Genomic DNA, 20,349 nt, shown 5'->3' with positions numbered 1-20,349 from the left:
TTACAATACTGTTGTCCCCAACCTAGTTACAATTTAGTTCCATTTTGCAATGTGGATGGCACCTTAATCCTATTTCAACACACAGCCAAGACTTGAGCCTGATTACAAAACCTAGTCAAGGTCCCATCTACACTGTGATCCTTGTCCCCTAGTACCTATATTAGCAGTGGAGAATTCTAACATTGTTTCCCTAACTAGTGTGGCCAGGAATTCTCTTTTGTCTGAGACAAGACAGAGAGAGACTATATATGACCTTAAAAAGTTACATCTACAGCCCTTCTAGCTCCCACTCAACATATTGGTGATACTTTTCTTCAGATCAGACTGGGCAACAATAGCATAAAAACAAACCAATTTACTTAGAGCATATTCTTGGCAGCACTACATTTGAGCATCTTCCTGGATCATGCAACATGAAGAGACCTCTCCTCTACCCCACCCCACCCAACATTCCCTGTGAAAGAATCAAAACAGCTGCAAGTTCCACACTAGGTGCAAGCACACACAGGAGACTTGAGAGCTTTAAACATGGCTTTGCCATCTCATCAAGCCTACAGAAGATTTTGGAGACTGAAAGTGTGCGTGTGGCATCAAGAGAAGAGACCAGACTTCCTGTGGAATTCCAGTCTGCCATGACAGTGGAATATCGAGGCTCATGGAAGAATTTCCCCTTTGCCGTCGTGGACACAATGCTACATTTCTTTAGAATTTAATGCATCAGCCAGTGAAGATACAAGTGTTGATTAAATAAGGTGGTAGGGTCAAGAATACTGAAGGTGGAAAGTAGAAGCTACCAGCTGCTTAAGCTTTTTCTCTCTCCCCGACCACACACACAAATGAGGGATTTGTTCCGGGCAACATTCCGAAAAGATGCACTCCTCATTCTTGTAATGCCTCAGAACTGAACATCTAAACTGAATCACTGTATATTAAAAGCTGGTGTTGCAATGGACATAAGCCTCTTTAAGTATATATGGTTTCTATGCACACAATGAAGTGTTAGCACATCTGGGGTTCAACGTGTAGTAAGTGCTGAGTGTGCAGGCTGTGCAATATTGGATTTAAACAATAGTAGCTAAAAGCATTGCATATTCATTCAAGCACAATGCCCATGGCTAATTATATATTTGTTTTAACTTTTTTTTCCCCTAGAAAAAACATTAATTCAATGATGATTCATCCATCTAGGCACATCCGCTCTGAAGAGAAACTTAGGGAAGGATTCAGGAAACATCAGTCTGTCAATATGGATTTTGCTTCAGGTAAAGATTCACCCAGGTTAATCACCTACCATAGGCAGTGCTCTAAGAAGCATCTTTAAGTAATTTAAAAAACAAAAACCTTTTAATCAGCTAGGTCCAAGGTGCCCATAGGGCATGAGAACTTTATACTTACACACTGACATAGCTCGCAAATAAGGAAAGCTCCCAGAGTCGCCTCCTCATGATTATCCTGAATGTCCACGTTAATCACATGTACGGGTTGGCATGTCTCCTGCTCTCTGGAATTTAAATCTAGTTGGGAACACCACACAAAACAGCAACACTTTAGAAAACCATCAGGCTTTAAATGGACATGCAAGAAAATATTTGTAAGGCCTTTATGGGGAGAGAGGGCTATAGTAACGAAACAGGTCTTTGTCCTGTCTCAGTCCTCCCTGAATCTTGTTTTAAGAGGTCAGGCTATTTTATGTTTTTCTATTTTGCTGTGCATTGCCCCCAAGTATTCAGTGAAGCAAAAGGAGATGGGCTATAAATAAAATAATTCAACCTTGCAGAAGGATATGGGAGTTCACCTGCCCAAGCACAGAAGTTACTTGCCCAGCCTTTACTTGGATAATCATAAAGACCTAGGCCAAGATTTTCCGAAGTGACTGGTGATTTTGGGTGCCCAACTTGAGACACCTTAAAGAGGCCTGATTCTCAGAGAATGCTGTGCAAATAGCCTATGCAAATCAGGTCCCTTTAAGGTGTCTCAAAAGCCAGGACTCAAATTCACCAGTCACTTTTGAAATAACTGGCCTTAATGTGTTTCACCCACAGATCAAAACAAGCTAACTCTTCCCAGGGAAGCAGATTCTGCAAGGCTGTGGAATATTTATTACTGTGGTGCCTCGCCGCTCTATAAGCTTCCAGTAGTGTGTGCTGCATTAATGAGAGGCTCTCTTTCCCGCCCACCTCCTGCAACCTCAGCTTGGCAAAGTTAGCCAAAGGCTCCGGTTTAACATTTCATCATCCATTCATAGCAGGAGCTATGCAGCAGCACTCAAACTCTCGTTCATTTGCCAATTATGAAGAGTCTCATCACACTAGGAAAGAGGTGCACAATGTGGAAATTGAATGAGCAGTTGCCTGCCACCGCCGACCCTCAAAGAGAAAACGCTCTTCTAAAATACTAGAGCAAGGGCTGTTCTTTGTGAGCAGCGGGTGCTGAATTTAGTGGCAATTCATTCAGATCTCAGGGTGCTTACCTCTCATAAAAGCCAAAGTGGTTCTAAGCCAGCTCCCTTAAAGTGCCCAGAGCTCTGCAATAGTACAACTGACAGAAACCTGAAGTAAATACACAGTGCTTCGGAGAGCTGGCAACATGCTGATGCTGGACTAAGCAGGCAGGCAAAAACTTTTATTTAAACATATAAGATACTGGATTTGGTTGGCTGCTTTATGAATTTAAAGATAACTCCTCTCCATTCATGGGATATTGCATGTTGAATGGTTATCCAAGAGGCTGGGTTCTGTTCCTGGTACAGACGCTGACTGTTTACCCTCAAGCGAATGATTTAGCCTCATGGTGCTCCATTTCCCCCATTTGTAACATGGGGACAATCCCCCTCGAAAAGCACCATGTAAGTGCAAAGCACTGTTACATCTATACTGTATATTCATACTGCCCATGCTAATTTTACCATTGGTTGGAGCCAAGCACACTGAATATTAAGGGACAGTCTTTGTAGGGATGTTTAATACAGGAACTTTGTCTCCTGTGGAGGAATAAAGAGACTTCTAATGAAACCAGAGTGCATTCTTCATATTTGGTGATGGCAAAGCTGACCAAAGAGAAATGCCGGGCAACAGTTCCAGCAGAAGCTCCTCTAGTGATTTGGCTACACTGCTCCATTCCTGCCTCCGCTCTCACTTCTAAGCACCATTAGATTTGCATTAGCTGTCAGTGTGAGGAGGCGCACGCCCATGGCTCCTCAAGATTCTCCAACAGCCCCTCTGGCACACTCAGCTGGGCTCTGTCAACAGTGGCAGCTGTTCTGTGACAGCATTAAGAGAAACAGGTAAAGAGGGCTTCAACTGAGAAAGAACCACCAAGAAAGCGATTGAACCTCCATTTCCTTGGGCATGTCACCTCTTGGCTTTGTTTACCCCATCCACAAGATGGGGTAGCACGTCTCTACCTCTCTGGCACATAATAAGGATTGTTTAGAGGCCTTTATCATGGCGAGAGCTGTGTGAGTATCAAGCATTCACTATTAGGCAACTGAATGGTGGCTTACTTAGTGTGACATGAACCAGTTTCCACTTCTCTCAATAAAAAAACCACACTTAACATTTCTTGATACCATTAAGCATTGGAGATGGCGCTCAGACTATAGGATCATCCATGTTATAGTTTTAAATAAGTTTATAATCAGGTTGTAATGGAGCTGAGTCCATATATATCCACACGCAACACTGTTGGCCCATGGCTTCTAACTGTTTTGGCATACCTTGCTTCAAACCTGCTTATAGACAGGGCTGTACCATGATTGCCAGGCGGTAACTAGGCTCTAATGCAGGTCTGCTGAAATGCAGCTCGGACCCTCTAACCATGCCTAGCTAGCTAAGAAGATCTGGATGACCTTAAAAACTGGAGTAATAGCACTGGGACAAAATTTAATAGTGCAAAGACCAAGTTAATGCACTTAGGGACTAACAACAAGAAGTTTTGCTATAAGGTGGGGATTTATCAGTTGGAAGCAACAAAGGAGGAGAAAGATCTGTTGTATTGGTTGATCACAGGCTGACTATCAGCCATGAATGTGATGCAGCCGTGAAAAAGGCCAATTCAATTTTAGAATGCAGCAGCCGAGATATTCCCAATAGAGCTAGGGAAGCATTAGTACCATTATACAAGGCACTGGTGAGACCTCATCTGGAATAGTGTGTGCAATTTTGCTCTCTCGTACGTTTAAGAAAGATTAATTCAAACTGGAAGAGGTACAGAGAAGGGCTACTAGGGTGATCAGACGAATGGGAAAAAAAAAAAACATACTTTATGATGAGACTCAAAGAGCTTGGCTTGTTTAGCCTAGCCAAAGGAAGGCTGAGAGGAAATATGATTGCTCTCTATAAATATATCGGAGGGATAAATACCAGGGAGGGAGACTAGTTACTTAAGTTAAGCGCCAATGCTGACAAGAACAAATGGATATAAATTGGCCATTAACAAGTTTAGGTGAAGGTTTCTAAAAGCATTGGAATAGCTTTCCAAGGAGTGCAGTACGGGCAAAAACTTAACTGGCTTCAGACTGAGCTCGATAAGTTTATGGAGGGGAGGTATGATGGGACTGCCTACAGTGGCACGTAGCCCATCTGTGACTTCTAGTAGCAAATATCCCCAACAGCTGGTGATCAGGCACTAATGGGGAGGGCTCTGAGTTACTACAGACAATTATTTGCCAGGTGTCTGGCTGGTGGGTCTTGCCCACATGCTCAGGGTCTAACTGATCGCCAGATAAGGTTGTGATGGAATATTGCCCCAGGTCAGATTGGCAGAGACTCTGGGCCAGTTTTGCCGCCTTCTGCACCATGGGACATGGATCACTTGCAGGTTTAAACTAACGTAAATGGTGCGTGCATTCTCTGTAACTTGAAGTCTTCAAATCATGATTTGCGGACTTCAGTAACTCAGCCAGAGGTTAGTGGTCTATTCCAGGAGTGGCTGAGTGGGGTTCTCTGGCCTGCAGTGTGCACGAGGGCAGACTAGATGATCAGCCTTAAAGTTTGAGTCTTCCCTCTGCCAGGATTTGCATGGGGGGGGAGGAAGGGATATCACATGGTGCCGTGCTCTGTTAGAAGAGCACCCACAACCCTCTGGCAGTCTTCAGATGAATCAGTAATCTGGGGGAAAAATGTAGGCAGCTCTCCTAGAACCAACAGACCCAGACAGTTATGTATTATGGAGATGTGGACAGGCCAACCTAGCTGGTGAGACACTGCTGTGTGGACACTGAACCTATGTTCGCCATAGTTATGCCAGAGCCTCTTAACGTGGTCTGAACTGTAGTAGAGATGGGGCAAGTGACACACCTAGACTTTTGTATGGACTCATTTGCAAATGGCAACTTCTGCTTTCAGGGAAGGAGGTAGGAGGGTTGTCTTGCATCTCTCTCCTGCCAGGTGACACCTGCTCCATAAAGGCAGGATGCACCACATTCAGCCTGCTGGGTTTCCGACCTCAGAAGCATTTGGAATCTTAGTCTGTAAATATACTTGACCTTCAGGATAGCTCCTCCAATCCCACCAACCCCTTATCTGCTTTGATGGCACCTGCACAACCCACTAACATCTTTTACAGATATAGATGGCATTTTCCCAGCTAGACATCACCTTTGTGATACATCTGACCCCACATAAGGGACTGCTAGTCTTTTCCCAGATGCATCTTCCAGTTGACGCCAGATAAGGGTTGGATACAGATATTTCCAATTTGAGAGGGACTAAAAGGGTAATTGAAGTAAACTTAGTTTAACCATCCAAGGTCCTTACCTTCTACTACTTGATCATAGACTCTTTCTTCGCAAGTTAGAATCAGATCAAACACATCTTTGCAGTTCTGGAATCTTTCTGGTCGTGGCTTGATTCGCTTATTTCTGTCCAACATGTGTAAAATCCCATTCTGTGTATATCTGAAGTTTCTAGAGTTAAGTAACTTGGAAAGTAAATTTATGTATTTTCAGTAAAGTAAATGCTTCCTTTACTCTTTATTTGCCTTTGTTTGCTTAAAAGCTAATAATTAGGACCAAAAAAACCCAAGGAAGAGCTAAAAGTTGTCTCCTATTTGAAAATATAAAAGTCAATGAACTTAACTGAACTCTACAGCAATCTCCTAAAAGCTGGTAAAACAACCCAATCAGGAAAATTCAGAGTCTCTCTGGAATACACAGCCACCTTCACAGAAATGTACTATTACTGTCAGTACAGAGGCAAAGATGACCCTCGAAGGCTCTCTGAAAATGAAGAAACTTCTGTCTTCTATGGAGCAAGTTCTGTAGCCACAATACTTGAACAATTAATGACATGTACCCATTTTATATATATAAAAATGTGTGTCTTCTGTTTGCTTACAACATTTCCCACAGTCAGGGCCTGTATGTTAAAAGCCAGTCATATTGTGCTCTTAATGCTAGTTGCAAAAATGTGTGGGACCTACTCAGAACTGGGTTTGTATAACCGATCTTCCTAAGGGAATTAAAAAACCCAAAAGGAGAAAAGTACCTTGAAAATATGTCACCAAGTCTGGGTGTGCTGGAGAAAGACATTGATTTATGCTTATTGGAACTTTATACAGTCTCCATATGAAAGGGATGAATTTCATCTGCTGCTTAGTATCTATTTCAGTGGTATGACTAATCTCAGGGCCAGGATTCACACACTGTATTCCAATTCCATACAGGAATGGGACATACTGCTGTCAACACCATCATTATCATCTTCCCAGGCTTCTGAAATATGTGGTTTCAGTAAGATGTGCCAGCATATGGGGCCATTTTAACCTGTGGCTCATTTAGGCTTTTTGTCAAACCACTGCAGAATCAGGCCTGAGGGATTTATCCCTTTTTTTTTTAAATTGTTCAACATACAAAGTCTTGTTATAATTTGAAACCTTGGTGAAAGACCATTTATTTCCAGACACTCCATTTCTAAAAATAGGTATTTTCTGAAGGTAATGAACCAAACTTAAAGCCCTTAGGCAAAACCCCATCTGGAGGCAAAGTTTCATATGTGCATTAGGAACACCAAAAATGTGTGGATAAAAGGAAACCTATTAGCCAATGCACATCTCTCTTCTCACCTTAGAAGAAGCAGTGATACTTACAAACAAGTCTTTGGAGAATGCAAGTTTGTACTAGTTATTAGCAGTGTAAAGATGCACCATTTACAAATGTGTGATTTTTGTGTATAGACATTCCCCTTTTTAGTAGCCAGACCCTTTCTGATCTTGAATCTTGCAAACATTGAAGTGAGCTATCCATTCTTACATTCTTTACAGATTCATACTCCTCCCTGATCCCCTCTAACTTTTCTAAAGAACACAGACCTAGTTTCTAAATCTTTGAAATAATTTAGGACTCAAATTCCCGTATCTTTCTTTTGGTTATCCTACGAGTTCTAAAATTCCCCTCTGCTGCCTGGGTAACCAGATCTATATACTATCCCAAATACATTCTCAAGTGCTGTTGAAGGAACTGCATGAAGTCACTTCCTCTAACCTACAGGTGCTCACCTAAGCCCTCCTGAACTCTGATGTTTTATTAAACATAAAATAAAAGTTTTGAATTGCATTAAAAATTAACCCCAGCTCCTCTGCCTACTCAGTGTTCTGCTGTATATAGAATGGATATTCTATTTTTATTATTTTGGTCTTTTGCTATCAGCTTACATTCTCTGCAGTGTATTGTCCAGACCACTTGCCTAACAAAGACAACATTCTTCTGAATGTCTTTTGCTCTTCAAAAGAAAGGGCAGCACCAATCTTTTTTATCCTCAGCCAATTGTCATCTCACTGCATGTTTCCTTCTTCCAGATCACTAATGAAAATCACTCCCCAAGCCTTGGCTATCCCTTTCTCAAAAATGCTTCCACATGGAATTATGATTGGTCTACAATGGCCAATTAGTTATCTACTCAAATAGTTCTGCAGCACTTACTAGGTCATTAGTTTCACCAGGTCACTCTTGATTACATCTTTGAAAAGCTCCACTGGATTTACTAGCCACGTTCATCCTTTTGGGAGTCCATGTTGATCATCCTTCTGTTTTAATGGACGTTAGTTCCGTGGACGTGCCTAACACATATGCTTTCCTTCTACTCTCCAATCCATCAGGTATGCCCCCAATTTCTGCTTCCTTCAGAATCCTGAGTTGGCTCCCATCTGGTCCTGGATTTTTCTGTCTACATACTCTCTTAATCACATGCTCTGGCACAATATCAGCTTCTTTTGGGTATGTTTCCTTTCTAAGATAAAATACGTCTCTGGCATCTGTCCTTTAGCTTTCTTTGCCGAACACTAAGGCAGGGAATTAAATTTACTAAAAAGCCCACACAGTCAAGTTTTACCTCTTCTGCCAACTTACAGCTACTTTCTCCCAGAGGCCATCTGCCTGCATACAGAATAAGAGTCCAGAAATGAGTATTTTAAGATTTGTGCCATTTACATATAGCTATTATACACACTGCACCTGAAAAAACAACCATACCACACATTCAACAAGTGGAGGTGGTAATGGTGAGTGTTTGCATTATGTACTCATGATCCTTTTCTTTCCCTCATCACAAGCTGGGGTGAATTTCAATATGCCTTGATGGTTTGACACTTCTGTCATGACCTCTACTATGCTTGCCCAGATATCTTGAGAGTCATGAGTCAGACCTTCCTCTTCTGCCCAGTGTCCCATCTCCACCGTCTCCTATCCTATGCATTCCAGACACATTTTTTGGCATAGCCACATCTCCAGATGGTATCCACACACTTTGACTTTTGAACAGCAATGCTGGCTCTCAGCTACAGCAGCAATCTCACCACTATGATGTTCAGCAAGTCAACACTAGAAGCATATGCATTTCTCCAGGTTGTTTTCAACCAAGACAAACCACTGCTTGTCAACTATATTATGCCCATTTTACATCCTTGATCCCACCGTCTTTTATAATGGGCCTGATTCTGATCTCATACCACAGTAACTCCACTGAAGTCAATGGAATCCCACAAGGGTGGGACTGAAGTATGATTAGAATTAGGCTCAAATGCGTTCGACTCTAATCAGAAAATGTTGCCTGCATGCACACCTAATTTCTCCCGTACCCTTATCACTATGTACTAATTTTTAGTCAATAGGCCACAAGCTATTTACATGAGCAGTCTCTCAATTTTACTAAAGATGTATTGTGTTCATTTCTTGATATGGAGAAACTCTTTAGGTCTTTGTAAAATTTAAAAAAAACTCAATTCATCAGCTGTCCTGCACTCATTCCACACAAAGCCAAAAAGATCACAATGAACAGTAAAACTCAACTTTAAACTAAGTTTTGTTTTTAAAGAGATCATCTCATAGAAGGTTTACTCTGTCCTCCCACCCAGTGGATTGTCCCAAACAAGAGTAAGCCCACCCACTGTTTGCCCCTCTAATCAGTTTATTCGTAACCTCTCAAGTCATAGAATTCAAGCACAGAGATATACAATATCAGTGCTATCAGTATTAGTTGGCAGATGTATACAGGCAAGTCCTCAGCCAAGTGTCTTACTTCAATCCTTATAGTTAGCAATATGCATCTTAAACCCTCCCAAGCAATTCAGCACAGCTGGCAGTGTATGCGCTGAACAGACAACTCGGAGCTCAGACTATTCCCACCTCAAAGTCTAGCTCGATGCCAAAGCCAGGGGAAGTACCTGCCTGAACAAGTTTAGGTTACATGTCACGCTGGCACCTCCTTTTCTTACTCCTCTCAAACACAGCTTCTAGTCTACCATAGTCATGCTTTCATCCACACTAAAGAAGCTATTCTTACGTGCAGCACAGAAGGCGGCTTAGAATCTGATGTCAAGATGTGTTGTATAGTAAGAGGACACTTTGGTATATTGCTATACAAATACTGGCACAGGAATTAAACTTAAGTATTTAAGACATCAACAGGGATTCTTTGTAGCCAACGCTGAACAGTGAAGCAATGTCCTATCATTATAAGGTTTAGTCAGCTACTAAAATATTAAAACACTCTTGGGCTTCCAAACCATGGTAATTTGATTAAGAAAACTGGATCAAGCAATCACTTTCTCTGAACACCCACCCAAAATAACTTCTACAGGACTGGATTTATATTGGATTTGTTTAGCATGAAGCACTGCCAGTGGCCAGCCTGTGCTGCTGGGTTCTCCCATCCTATTGTTGCTGCATTGTCTCTCTTCTTACGTAATGAACCCAGCTCTCCTCACTTAAATGTCAAACTGGAGTAACTCCATTGCAGTTAGTGGAACTGTGCTGATGTTAAACCAGTGTAAGGAGAATGAGGCCCACTGAGTAAATACTTAAAGACAATGCAGCATAACCTGAGCCTTTTACACATTCTCAGTTGGAATTATCTTCATGCAAACATTTCTCTAAATTCTAAATTTATCTAAATATCTTTGCTTCCTATTTCAATAAATTATCTAAAAGATGTATTTCTGCTATTCATCCTGACAAATTTCTCATTAAAAATTTAAAGAAGTTTGCTTTATCCAAGTATCAGTACTCTCTTTCTTACTACTTTGTGCTTCTAACCAGTCAGATGGGTGTCCTTTTTCGTATTCCCAATTCCCCATTTGAAGTTTTCCAGAGGCCTAAGGATGTATAGGTCTATGATTTGCAACTATTTTAAACATGTTTAGTACAACTTTTGAACACAGTGAATCATGTAATAAAATACAGATACAGTAGTTTTGGGCAGGTTGTTTTTTTAAAACAAACCAAAAAATGCATGGCTTGAATGTGTTAGAGCCAGGCTCTCTGTTTATGTTTATACCACAATAAAGTTATTCACCACCTTTGAGAACTGTAGTTATTCTCAATTCTATTCAGAAGTTAAATTTTAAGAAAAAAAGTTAGAGCATAGTCAATCGTACTAAAGGCTAGGTTCTCTCCCCAAAGATTACAAAGGAGTCTAGTAAGAGCAATATTCTGTTCTTCGTGAAAACAGCATGATTGGAGACGTAAAATACTGTGTTAGTGCAAACTTCTCTGAGGGTGGGATAACACTCTTCTGTATGGTTCCTGTATAGCTGACCACTGGCAATCCTGGAACAAGGAAATACAGCGATTTTAAGGAAATGCATACTACCATCACAGAAGACAGAAGTCACTGTGAGCCTCACACTCAGACCCTGGAAGCGATGCTAAGTTAAGCTGCATTAAATGGAAGAGGTCCCTCAGAAGCTGACTTGGTGTCAGCATCCAGATATTTTCTATTCTCTCCCACATTAAAGATGCACCTGCACAACTGTGCAGGTAAAACCTAACCCAATTCTAAAGCTGTCGATACCATTTTCAGGGATTAGGATTTTAACTGGAGTACACTTCGTGTATGGAACCACAAGGAGACAATAAGAGAAAAAGGAAGGTCAGGAACAAAGACAAGGTGGCCTTAAAAGGAAACTGCCACCTGTGAGTAAGGCAGGGTGGGGGGTGGAAAAGAATTACCACCATACAAGCTCACAGTGATGTAAAACTCTAGTTTAGCAAGCCTGTGATCTTGGCCAGGGCATCGGATATTCTATTGATATTTGGAGCACAGAAAGCAGCTAGCCTGAACAGAGCCTATTCTTTTGGTGTTAGGATTACGGAAAAGTCATGCACTTGATGGTGGCAGATTTCTTGTAAGCACTTTGTATGGCAAAAAAGAGTGCAAAGTTTGCTGAGACAAGAGAATTAGATTGTTATCTGAAAGTTCTCTACCACAGAATAGTTGTGTTCTGGGACATCCCAAAGTGAGGACAGATTCCTCACTTCACACCAGGGAGAATCAGAAGCAATTAACTCCATTAATTTCAAGGAGAGTTACCCCAAATTTACATCAGGGTAACCGAGATCAAAATCTGCCCCTCTGTTGAAGCGTGAAAGGGTTTGATCACAGAAATCAGGAAAAATGGCTTTTGAAAAATCTAACCCAAAGCTAGTGCATTTTCCTCATGCATTAACCTACTACTGCACTGTGAAGGGGCAAGCACCCCAGAAAGGGAGATTTATTAAAAGAACTCCTGCAATATCACACAAAATTTGCAGCAAGGGCTGTTTAGGTTGGACATTAGGAAAAACTTCCTAACTGTCAGGGTGGTTAAGCACTGGAATAAATTGCCTAGGGAGGTTGTGGAATCTCCATCGTTGGGGATTTTTAAGAGCAGGTTGGTCAAACACCTGTCAGGGATGGTCTAGATAATACTTAGTCCTGCTGTGAGTGCAGGGGACTGGACTAGATGACCTCTCAAGGTCCCATGAAATATAGACACATATTGTGTATTAAATAGTACAGCTGGCTAGTAAAACTTCCCTTTAACATTGAAACATTAGTCCAACTCCTAAAACTGTCCTGCAGTGTGACATCACTGGGAATCTCTGATCGGGGGAGGCATGGAAGTAGAATAGCAGGAGTATTGCAAGTCAGGACTTAAGTACATTAGCAGATGTGTTCACAAATTGAGCCTATCACATGCTTTTATCAGTCCTGTCAGTTAAATAAATAGCAAAGTTCAGTATTAATGTATTAAATCCAGCATGAAGATAATCCTAATTAATTAATGAAACCAACTCTGTATAATCTTACCTTAAAATGAAAAGGGATGAAGTTATTACACTAACATCCTGTTAGTTTAAAAAAAAGAAAGAGTTGCAGGGGAACTAGATGACTCAGTGAGTTAGTAAGAAATAGGGAGCTCTCCACCATTAGGTTGCCAGAAGTTACCACCCTCTGATGCCAACAGGGAAAGAATGGGAGCTTCTAGTCAAGTTTTCAACACATAGGTGGCCACACCGCAAAACACACACAAAAACAAAACCACATCTATCAGCGCTCGCCATTGTACCCATTGTGAACAGTCTTCAAGAGACCAAGGGACACTCACCTATGGACCCATTCAGAGAAGGACTAAAGCATATTGGTGGGGGGGAACCAAGGGGGAGGAAGCTAATGGCCATAATGTACATTTTGTGGCTTCCGTCTCCAGGACTTCCATCCCAGCACCTTTCACAAGCATTAAAATAGGGAAGTTACTATTAAAGAGAGCGAGCGAGATTATTCTTGACAGTGTCACAGGACATGGTTTCCTGTGCTATCTCAGCCAGACCATGGCAAGAACTACTTGTATATAAGCAGGCAATTCTTGTAACAATGCTTGTAACAGTAAAGAAGAAAGTCCATTTTAAACACAATATAAAATAGGTCAGGAAAAGTTGTCCCAAATCAATTGTTCCATTTTTCTTTGGGCTTGTTTTCCCCTCTGATTATAAATAAAGTGGAGGAGAATCAGTCACCAGCTCTATCAAAACACAGAGAGGATCCTGCATGAAACATAGCTGGAAGGACACTGTAGTTGTAGACAATTGTTGCTGTGTAGGGTGGTCAAATTCCATATTGATGGATGTGGAACAAAAAACTTCCTATACAGAGAGGACAGTATAATACTGGCTGGTTATATGGTTTAGATGTAAAGACCTTCACAGTTCTCCTTTCTTAAAACACGACCATTCCTAAACATAGGACATTCTTCATATCCATTTCCAGATGCAATGGACTTTGCATTTAGACACCCACCTATTTTGTCTGCTCATGGTCTCTGATGTTCTATGGTTAACTGAGCATTTTACATACACAAGTTATGTACAGAATAGATATAGCAGTTGGATACAGCCAAAAAAGTTCCTTTCCCTCAAATGCCCTTGGATGTTTACTTTGATTCTATGAATTCTAAGGCCTAAATTTAAGTGACCAGTGATTTTGCATGACTAACTTCAGACATCTTAGAGGCCTGATTTTCAAGGGCGGATGCTATTGGAGTATCAAGTCGGGCACCTAAAATAACTAGTAGATTTTGAAATTTTAGGCCCTTAATGCACAAAGAAAATAGTTTCACCTTCAAAAGAAACAGCTCTGGGCCTGAACAATGGCATAGCTCAGACAGCGGTAACTTTATTGGGTCACTATTTCGATTGTAAGCTCTGTGGGGGAGGGACAGTCTTTTTTGTTTTGTGTTGGTACTCCTCACACATTGGGGTTCTGGTCTATGACTGGAGCTTTGAGGCACTGCCACAAGTTACTTCTGATTAAGTAACTAAGGAGGGTCTGAGGACAATGAAATGGGAGGAACAGGAAATAAAACTGGGGTTGTACAGTTATGCCAGGGGATGGGAGTTAAGTGAGGGAAGGAGGAATAGATCACTAACAACGTGCAGCCTGATACTCTGAGTTTTCCATTAATTCATGTACTATTCATTCTTTGTCCAAACTGGATTAAGCATAATCTGTTTCTTCATAGAGATTTCAATAGCATCTGAGCCACAGAGCTCTAGTTAATTAGAGTTGGCACACAGACAACAATGCACAGATCATCTTCCTAGGCCAACTAAACTTTAATATAAAGAGCAGTAGTATCTGATGCATTTAAATTTCAGACACAGCTAGACAATCATGTGTTTATGGCATGAAGCGGCAAGGGCAATACATGCCAGGGGTACTTCACTCTGCCAGCCCTTTCCAGCATAAGAAGCCATTGTCATAGCTGGACAGGATATTCTATTTTAATTAGGGCTGTCAATTAATTGCAGTTAATTTTTTGAGTTAATCGCATGAGTTAAGTCATTAAAAAAATTAATCGCACTGTTAAACAATAGAACAACAATTGAAATATTTTGATTTTTTTAACATTTTCAAATATATCTATTTCTATTACAACACAGAATACAAAGTGTACACTGCTCACTTTATATTACAAATATTTGCACTGTAAAAATGATAAATAAAAACAGTATTTTTCAATTCACCTTATACAAATGCCATCTCTATCTTGTAAGTTGCACTTTTATATGTAGATTTTGTGTTACATAACTGCACTCAAAAACAAAACAATGCAAAACTTTAGAGCCTACCAGTCCACTCAGTCCTACTTCTCGTTCAGCCAATCACTAAGACAAACAAGTTTGTTTACATTTACGGGAGATAATACTGCCCACTTCTTATTTACAATGTCACCTGAAAGCGAGAACAGGTGTTTGCATGGGCCTTTTGTAGCCGGCATTGCAAGGTATTTACATGCCAGATATGCTAAACATTCATATGCCCCTTCATGCGTCAACCACCATTCCATACTGATGATGCTCGTTAAAGAAATAATCCATTAATTACATTTGTGACTGAACTCCTTGGGGAAGAACTGTCTCCAGCACTATTTCACCTGCATTCTGCCATATATTTCATGTTATATTAGTCTTGGATGATGACTCAGCACATGTTGTTCATTTTAAGAATACTTTCACTGCAGATTTGACAAAATGCAAAGAGGTAGCAATGTGAAATTTTTAAAGATGTGATAGCACTCGACCCAAGGTTTAAAAATCTGAAGTGCCTTCCAAAATCTGAGAGGGATGACATGTGGAGCATGCTTTCAGAAGTCTTAAAAGACCAACACTCCGATGCAGAAACTACAGAACCCGAACCACCAAAAAAGAAAATCAAACTTCTGCTGGTGGCATCTGACTCAGATGATGAAAATGAACATGCGTTGGTCCATGCTGCTTTGGAGCGTTATAGAGCAGAAGCCATCATCGGCATGGCCGCATGTCCTGTGGAATGGTGGTTGAAGCATGAACGGACATATGAATCTTTAGTGCATCTGACATGTAAATATTTTGTGATGCCGGCTACAACAGTGCCATGAGAACATCTGTTCTCACTTTCAGGTGACATTGTGAACAAAAAGTGGGCAGCGTTATCTCCTGCAAATGTAAACAAACTTGTTTGTCTTGAGCCATTGGCTGAAGAAATAGGACTGAGTGGACTTGTAGATTCTAAAGTCTTACATTATTTTAGAGTGCAGTTATTTTTTGTACATAATTCTACATTTGTAAGTTCAACTTTCATGATAAAGAAATTGCACTACAGTACCTGTATTAGGTGAACTGAAAAATACAATTTGTGTTTTTTACAGGGCAAATATTTGTAATAAAGTGAGCACTGTACCCTTTATATTGTGTTATAATTGAAATCAATATATTTGAAAATGTAGAAAACATCCAAAAATATTTAAATAAATGATATTCTATTATTGTTTAATTGCACGATTAATTTTTTTTTAAAATCACTTGACAGCCCTAATTTTAATTTCTTGCCCCTATTGAGTAGCACTGTTGGTACCATGATAATGCTCAAAGGGCTGCATTTAAGCAGAGTTTGAATATATGGTTTAATATGGTGCACAGTTTAATTCCAGAAAACCATCTCAGGCCCACAAAAGACAATATGCAAATAGTGCACAAGTACAACTATGGCATGTATTCGTTAACATCCTGTACATATCATCAAGTTAAGCTTCAATCCACCCAAGTATTTCAGATGTTCCATTTTATACACCTACCAAATGAGTCTTTTAAACAAGAAATTAATAATTGATTTAAGATGAAAGTTTATCGCTACCTAAAACATACTGGGGATTATTTATTAAAAACTATTTGGTAAATTGTATCCAGCTTTCAACTGTGCATTTTCCAAAGAAGTGGACACACTTTTGGTGAAAACATATTTTCAGAGCTATCCCCAGCACTCAGGGCTTTTAAATCTTCAAATAAAAATTTGACATGCAAATGACTCATGCTCTGGGTACAGTAGTCAACATACTGGTACAGATACCATAATTTTTCCTTGTAGAAACCAAATGTTCTGTTTTGCTATGCAGACAAGCCAATTATAGTTGTTTGGAATGGCATTTGAAGGTCTCATTTTTCCATGGCATCATCTTCACTTTCTAACTGGCTACTATTTACAATGTCAATACTGTATTGTGTACGTGTCCTGTTAGCAGAAATAAAAACCAAACATTTCCTCCAGGGGACCTAGAAAAGCCACTGATCTAGCTTTCCAGTAGTTTAAGAGCCTTCCTTATTTCTCCAGGGAATAAGACTGAAAAAGAATCAGGATTAGAGGTTCCACACTCCAGTCTGCTGCAATTTACTATTGCAAGAATATGGCTAGATCCACTTCAGTTTGCATGGAAACTGCATGTTTTTAAACATACCTTTATGCAATTCAGATCTTGTGCATAGAGCTCATTGTATTGTGTAACGTAACTCAGGTTACGAGTATTAGATTGAGTGTCTTAAAAAACCAAAATGGGATACTTTGGGGTTAAAACACATTTGAAAAGTTTGTGTGTGTCAATGCCTTACACAACACTGGAAATAAAATTAAAATATCAAGGTTACTTATTAATGCCAGTTCTTGATTTTTATATTCCTCTCCACTTGGGCAATGAAAATAAGATTAGTTACTTTACTTTTCTGGATCATGTGCTAGCAATGCTACGAATTTTGGATTGCAATCAATGCAGGGGAATGTTTACAACTAAACAAAATATAATTGTATCACAAATGATGGGAATCCTTTAACTGATCTTAGTTTTTGTAGCATTTTTTAAATAAAAATCTAAATTTTAGGCCTAAACTAACTTGTGACCCTTGAAGCATGTTTAATTGTTCATAACCTGGAAATGATCTAAGTAGGATGAAGGCAGGGGACTGGACTAGATTGACCTCTCAAGATCCCTTCCAGTCCTACGATTCTATGATTCTACATTTCAACTCAAATAACCTTTGGTTCTCTTACTCCCAAACATCACACAATACAATAAGCAACACTTATCCTGCGTTTGTGAGGCACCAGAAAAATGTGTTTACTGACCTACACAAAGGAATTGTCTCACCCTGCACTGAACTACAACCAGGAGCGGTTCAGTAGCGCACAGTAGCACCACACAAAACAGTTTGTGACAGGAAGTGAAGATTTAGGTTAGATATTAGGAAAAGCTTTCTAACGACCAAAGGGTAGAGTAAGTTCTGGAACAGGCTTTAATCCCATCACTGGAGGTTTTAAGGAACAGGTTGGACAAACACCTGTCAGGGATGTTCTTCACTTAAGGAAGCCACACCACCAGGTGGAATGGCAACAAAACAGGTTTTCAAAGAACATGTTTTCATGGGGGGAAACCAAGAACACTCAAGATCAAACTAAAGCAACATACTCCCCTATACGAGCCTGACTGAGGTCATTTTATTCTATTGCATCGGATGAATAAATTCAGCATGAAAATGCAACGCTTTTCATTATGCAAATCCACCTCGATCTGGTTTGCTCAGAGTCATCCTTAGGATGACCTATTCAGTTTACGTCAGGGAATAGGTGTGAGATTAAGATGCTCCTTGTGATGCCAGTGGCTTTTAATCTCGAATGTAATGTTTTGTTGCTTAGTGCTTGTAACAAGGAGAATGAAATCCAATATTTACCCACTGAATGGGCAGCAGCAAGGCTGGATTCCCAGTACAGCTCAACCTTGCTCTGGAGGGACAGCCTCTGGCTTAGTTTAGTCTTCGCAGCCTGTTCAGTCCATATCCTGTCTGCTCAGTCTGCTGAGAAGGGGGCCAATTATGATGATAGTGGTTTGTGTTGAAATGCCTCAGCCACCCATCTCACTTCACACAAGTCTCCAAACCATCCACAACCAGTAACAGCTTCTGTTCACTGGGGATACATGGGAAAGATTCAAATTGGAAACCTAAAAGTGAAAGGCTCTAATTATTAGTCTTCTCTAAAATGGTCAGTAACCCACCTCCAGCGAGCATGTCTCACCACGCTCTTCCTTGTCCTGTGGGTCTTGCCTCTAACTTCACTGCCCTCTCTCACCTTTGACAGGGTGGTCTCTCTGCTGCCTTTGTGAATGGAGCCTGTTTACACTACAGGCTTCTGACACCATAGCATGGTTGGTCAGGAGTGGGAAGAGGTGTGATTCCTAAGTGACATAGCTGTGCCAGCAGAAGTCTTGAGTGTAGACACAGCTATACTGTACTGGTAAAACTGCACTTTTCTTGGTGTAGTTTATTTCGCTCCTCAGGACTGAAATGGGGAAGATAGTGATCGCCTTTGTAAGGCGCTTTGAGATCTACTGATGAAAAGAGCTACATAAAAGCTAGGTGTTACTGACATAGTGGTATGAAGTGCAGCTTTGCCAGTATAGCTGCCCCTAAACTAGGAGCACTTTGCAGATATAGTATTACTGGAATTCCTATAATGGTACAGCGCTCGTACTATACAGAGGACCTAAGTACCAACCCCTGTAAAGCCTTCCCCACTTTATACTACACACCCATGCTAGGGACAAAAGATTAGCCCATGCTGGGCTAAGCTTTGGCCTTCTTTCCTATTAACAGAGAGCAGCTGTGCACAATTTTGATTGCTCCTACTTGAGAAAGCTTCTCAATTGCTTTTGCATTTTAACCTACATTGATTCTTTTAAAATTAGTGCCTTGGAGGGAGTGTGGATTTGAGAGAATGATCACAATCAAGTAAAATGCAACCCTCAGATCTCCTAATTATGGCTGTGGAGGTGCAACTAGGAGTAAGGGGATGAAACTGAACAAGGTAAAATTGAGGCCGAGTAGCAGAGAAACACTTTGTAACAGTGAGCTCTATTAGACTGTGAAATAGTCTCCTGAGGGAAGCAGTGGAGGAACCACTGCTGGAGTCATTTATAAACACAGACACGGACAAAAATCGCCTTTTCTAGGGAAAAACCCAGCACTGGGTTAGATGAGCTGGATATGCTAATCAAAAGGCATTTCCCACTGGACACCTTTGTTTCCTTACAATGCACAGACTGGCCTGTGAAGTTAGTGCATGGGGCATTTACAAAGAGGACAATTGCCCTCACCCTTGCCTCACGATTCAATTTTCCCTTTTCACTGCAAAGTTGAAAGGAGCAGAACAAAAGTTTGTGTTGCTCAGCTGCATTGCTTGCTGGCCTACAGCACTGCTAGTGCTCCCAGAGCAAGCTATTTTCTACCCACACCTGGCCGGTGGTAATGGTGCTAATGTGTCCCAGTCGATTTTTACTCCCAGGAATCACAGCACATCACATTAAAAGGTGGGCAGGCAAAACCGGGCATTTTTGAAAGCCAAGCTGTACTGGGAAAAATTCCCTCCCTATCCCATGGCTGCTTCTTTTCTCGGCATGCCTAGCAGCATTTTGCTGGGCCCCAAGGCTTCCCTCACCACTCACTTGTTAGCACTCAGTTCCCTAGAGCCCATCTGTGGGAAAAGATATTTACAGTAATGGGGGGGGGGTCCCCAGTCAGATAGACATTGAGCACTTAGCGAGGGAACTGCAGAATGCAGACAAGCTAATAGTGAACAGCACGCAGAGGCACACTAACTTGGCAGCAGTGGGAGGGAGTTGAGAATGAACACAGAGGCTCAAGCAACTGAGAAGAGAGGGAGCCCGTCACAAGGGTTCAGATAAGTGGCAGACTTTCCTCTGATGGTCAAACAGCCAAAAGATGATGTTCGGAGGAGC

General features: G+C 40.9%; 1 protein-coding gene across 1 annotated transcript in view; it reads right to left on the bottom strand.

Moving 5' to 3' along the window:
- The window catches only part of SSU72 (SSU72 homolog, RNA polymerase II CTD phosphatase), a 59,173-nt gene that overhangs the window by 1,040 nt on the left and 37,784 nt on the right, over positions 1 to 20,349 (bottom strand). Inside the window, exons 3-4 of the mRNA XM_039509379.1 lie at positions 5,757 to 5,896; positions 1,396 to 1,514 (exon numbers count right to left, since the gene is read on the bottom strand). Of these exons, the coding sequence (XP_039365313.1) occupies positions 1,396 to 1,514; positions 5,757 to 5,896 (259 nt within the window). The remainder of the gene's footprint in view (positions 1 to 1,395; positions 1,515 to 5,756; positions 5,897 to 20,349) is intronic.

The sequence above is a fragment of the Mauremys reevesii genome, linkage group 21, assembly GCF_016161935.1.
Source record: "Mauremys reevesii isolate NIE-2019 linkage group 21, ASM1616193v1, whole genome shotgun sequence".
Lineage (NCBI taxonomy): Eukaryota > Metazoa > Chordata > Testudines > Geoemydidae > Mauremys > Mauremys reevesii.
Note: the sequence above shows the minus strand (reverse complement) of the source record. Positions and strands in the feature narration are given on the sequence as shown.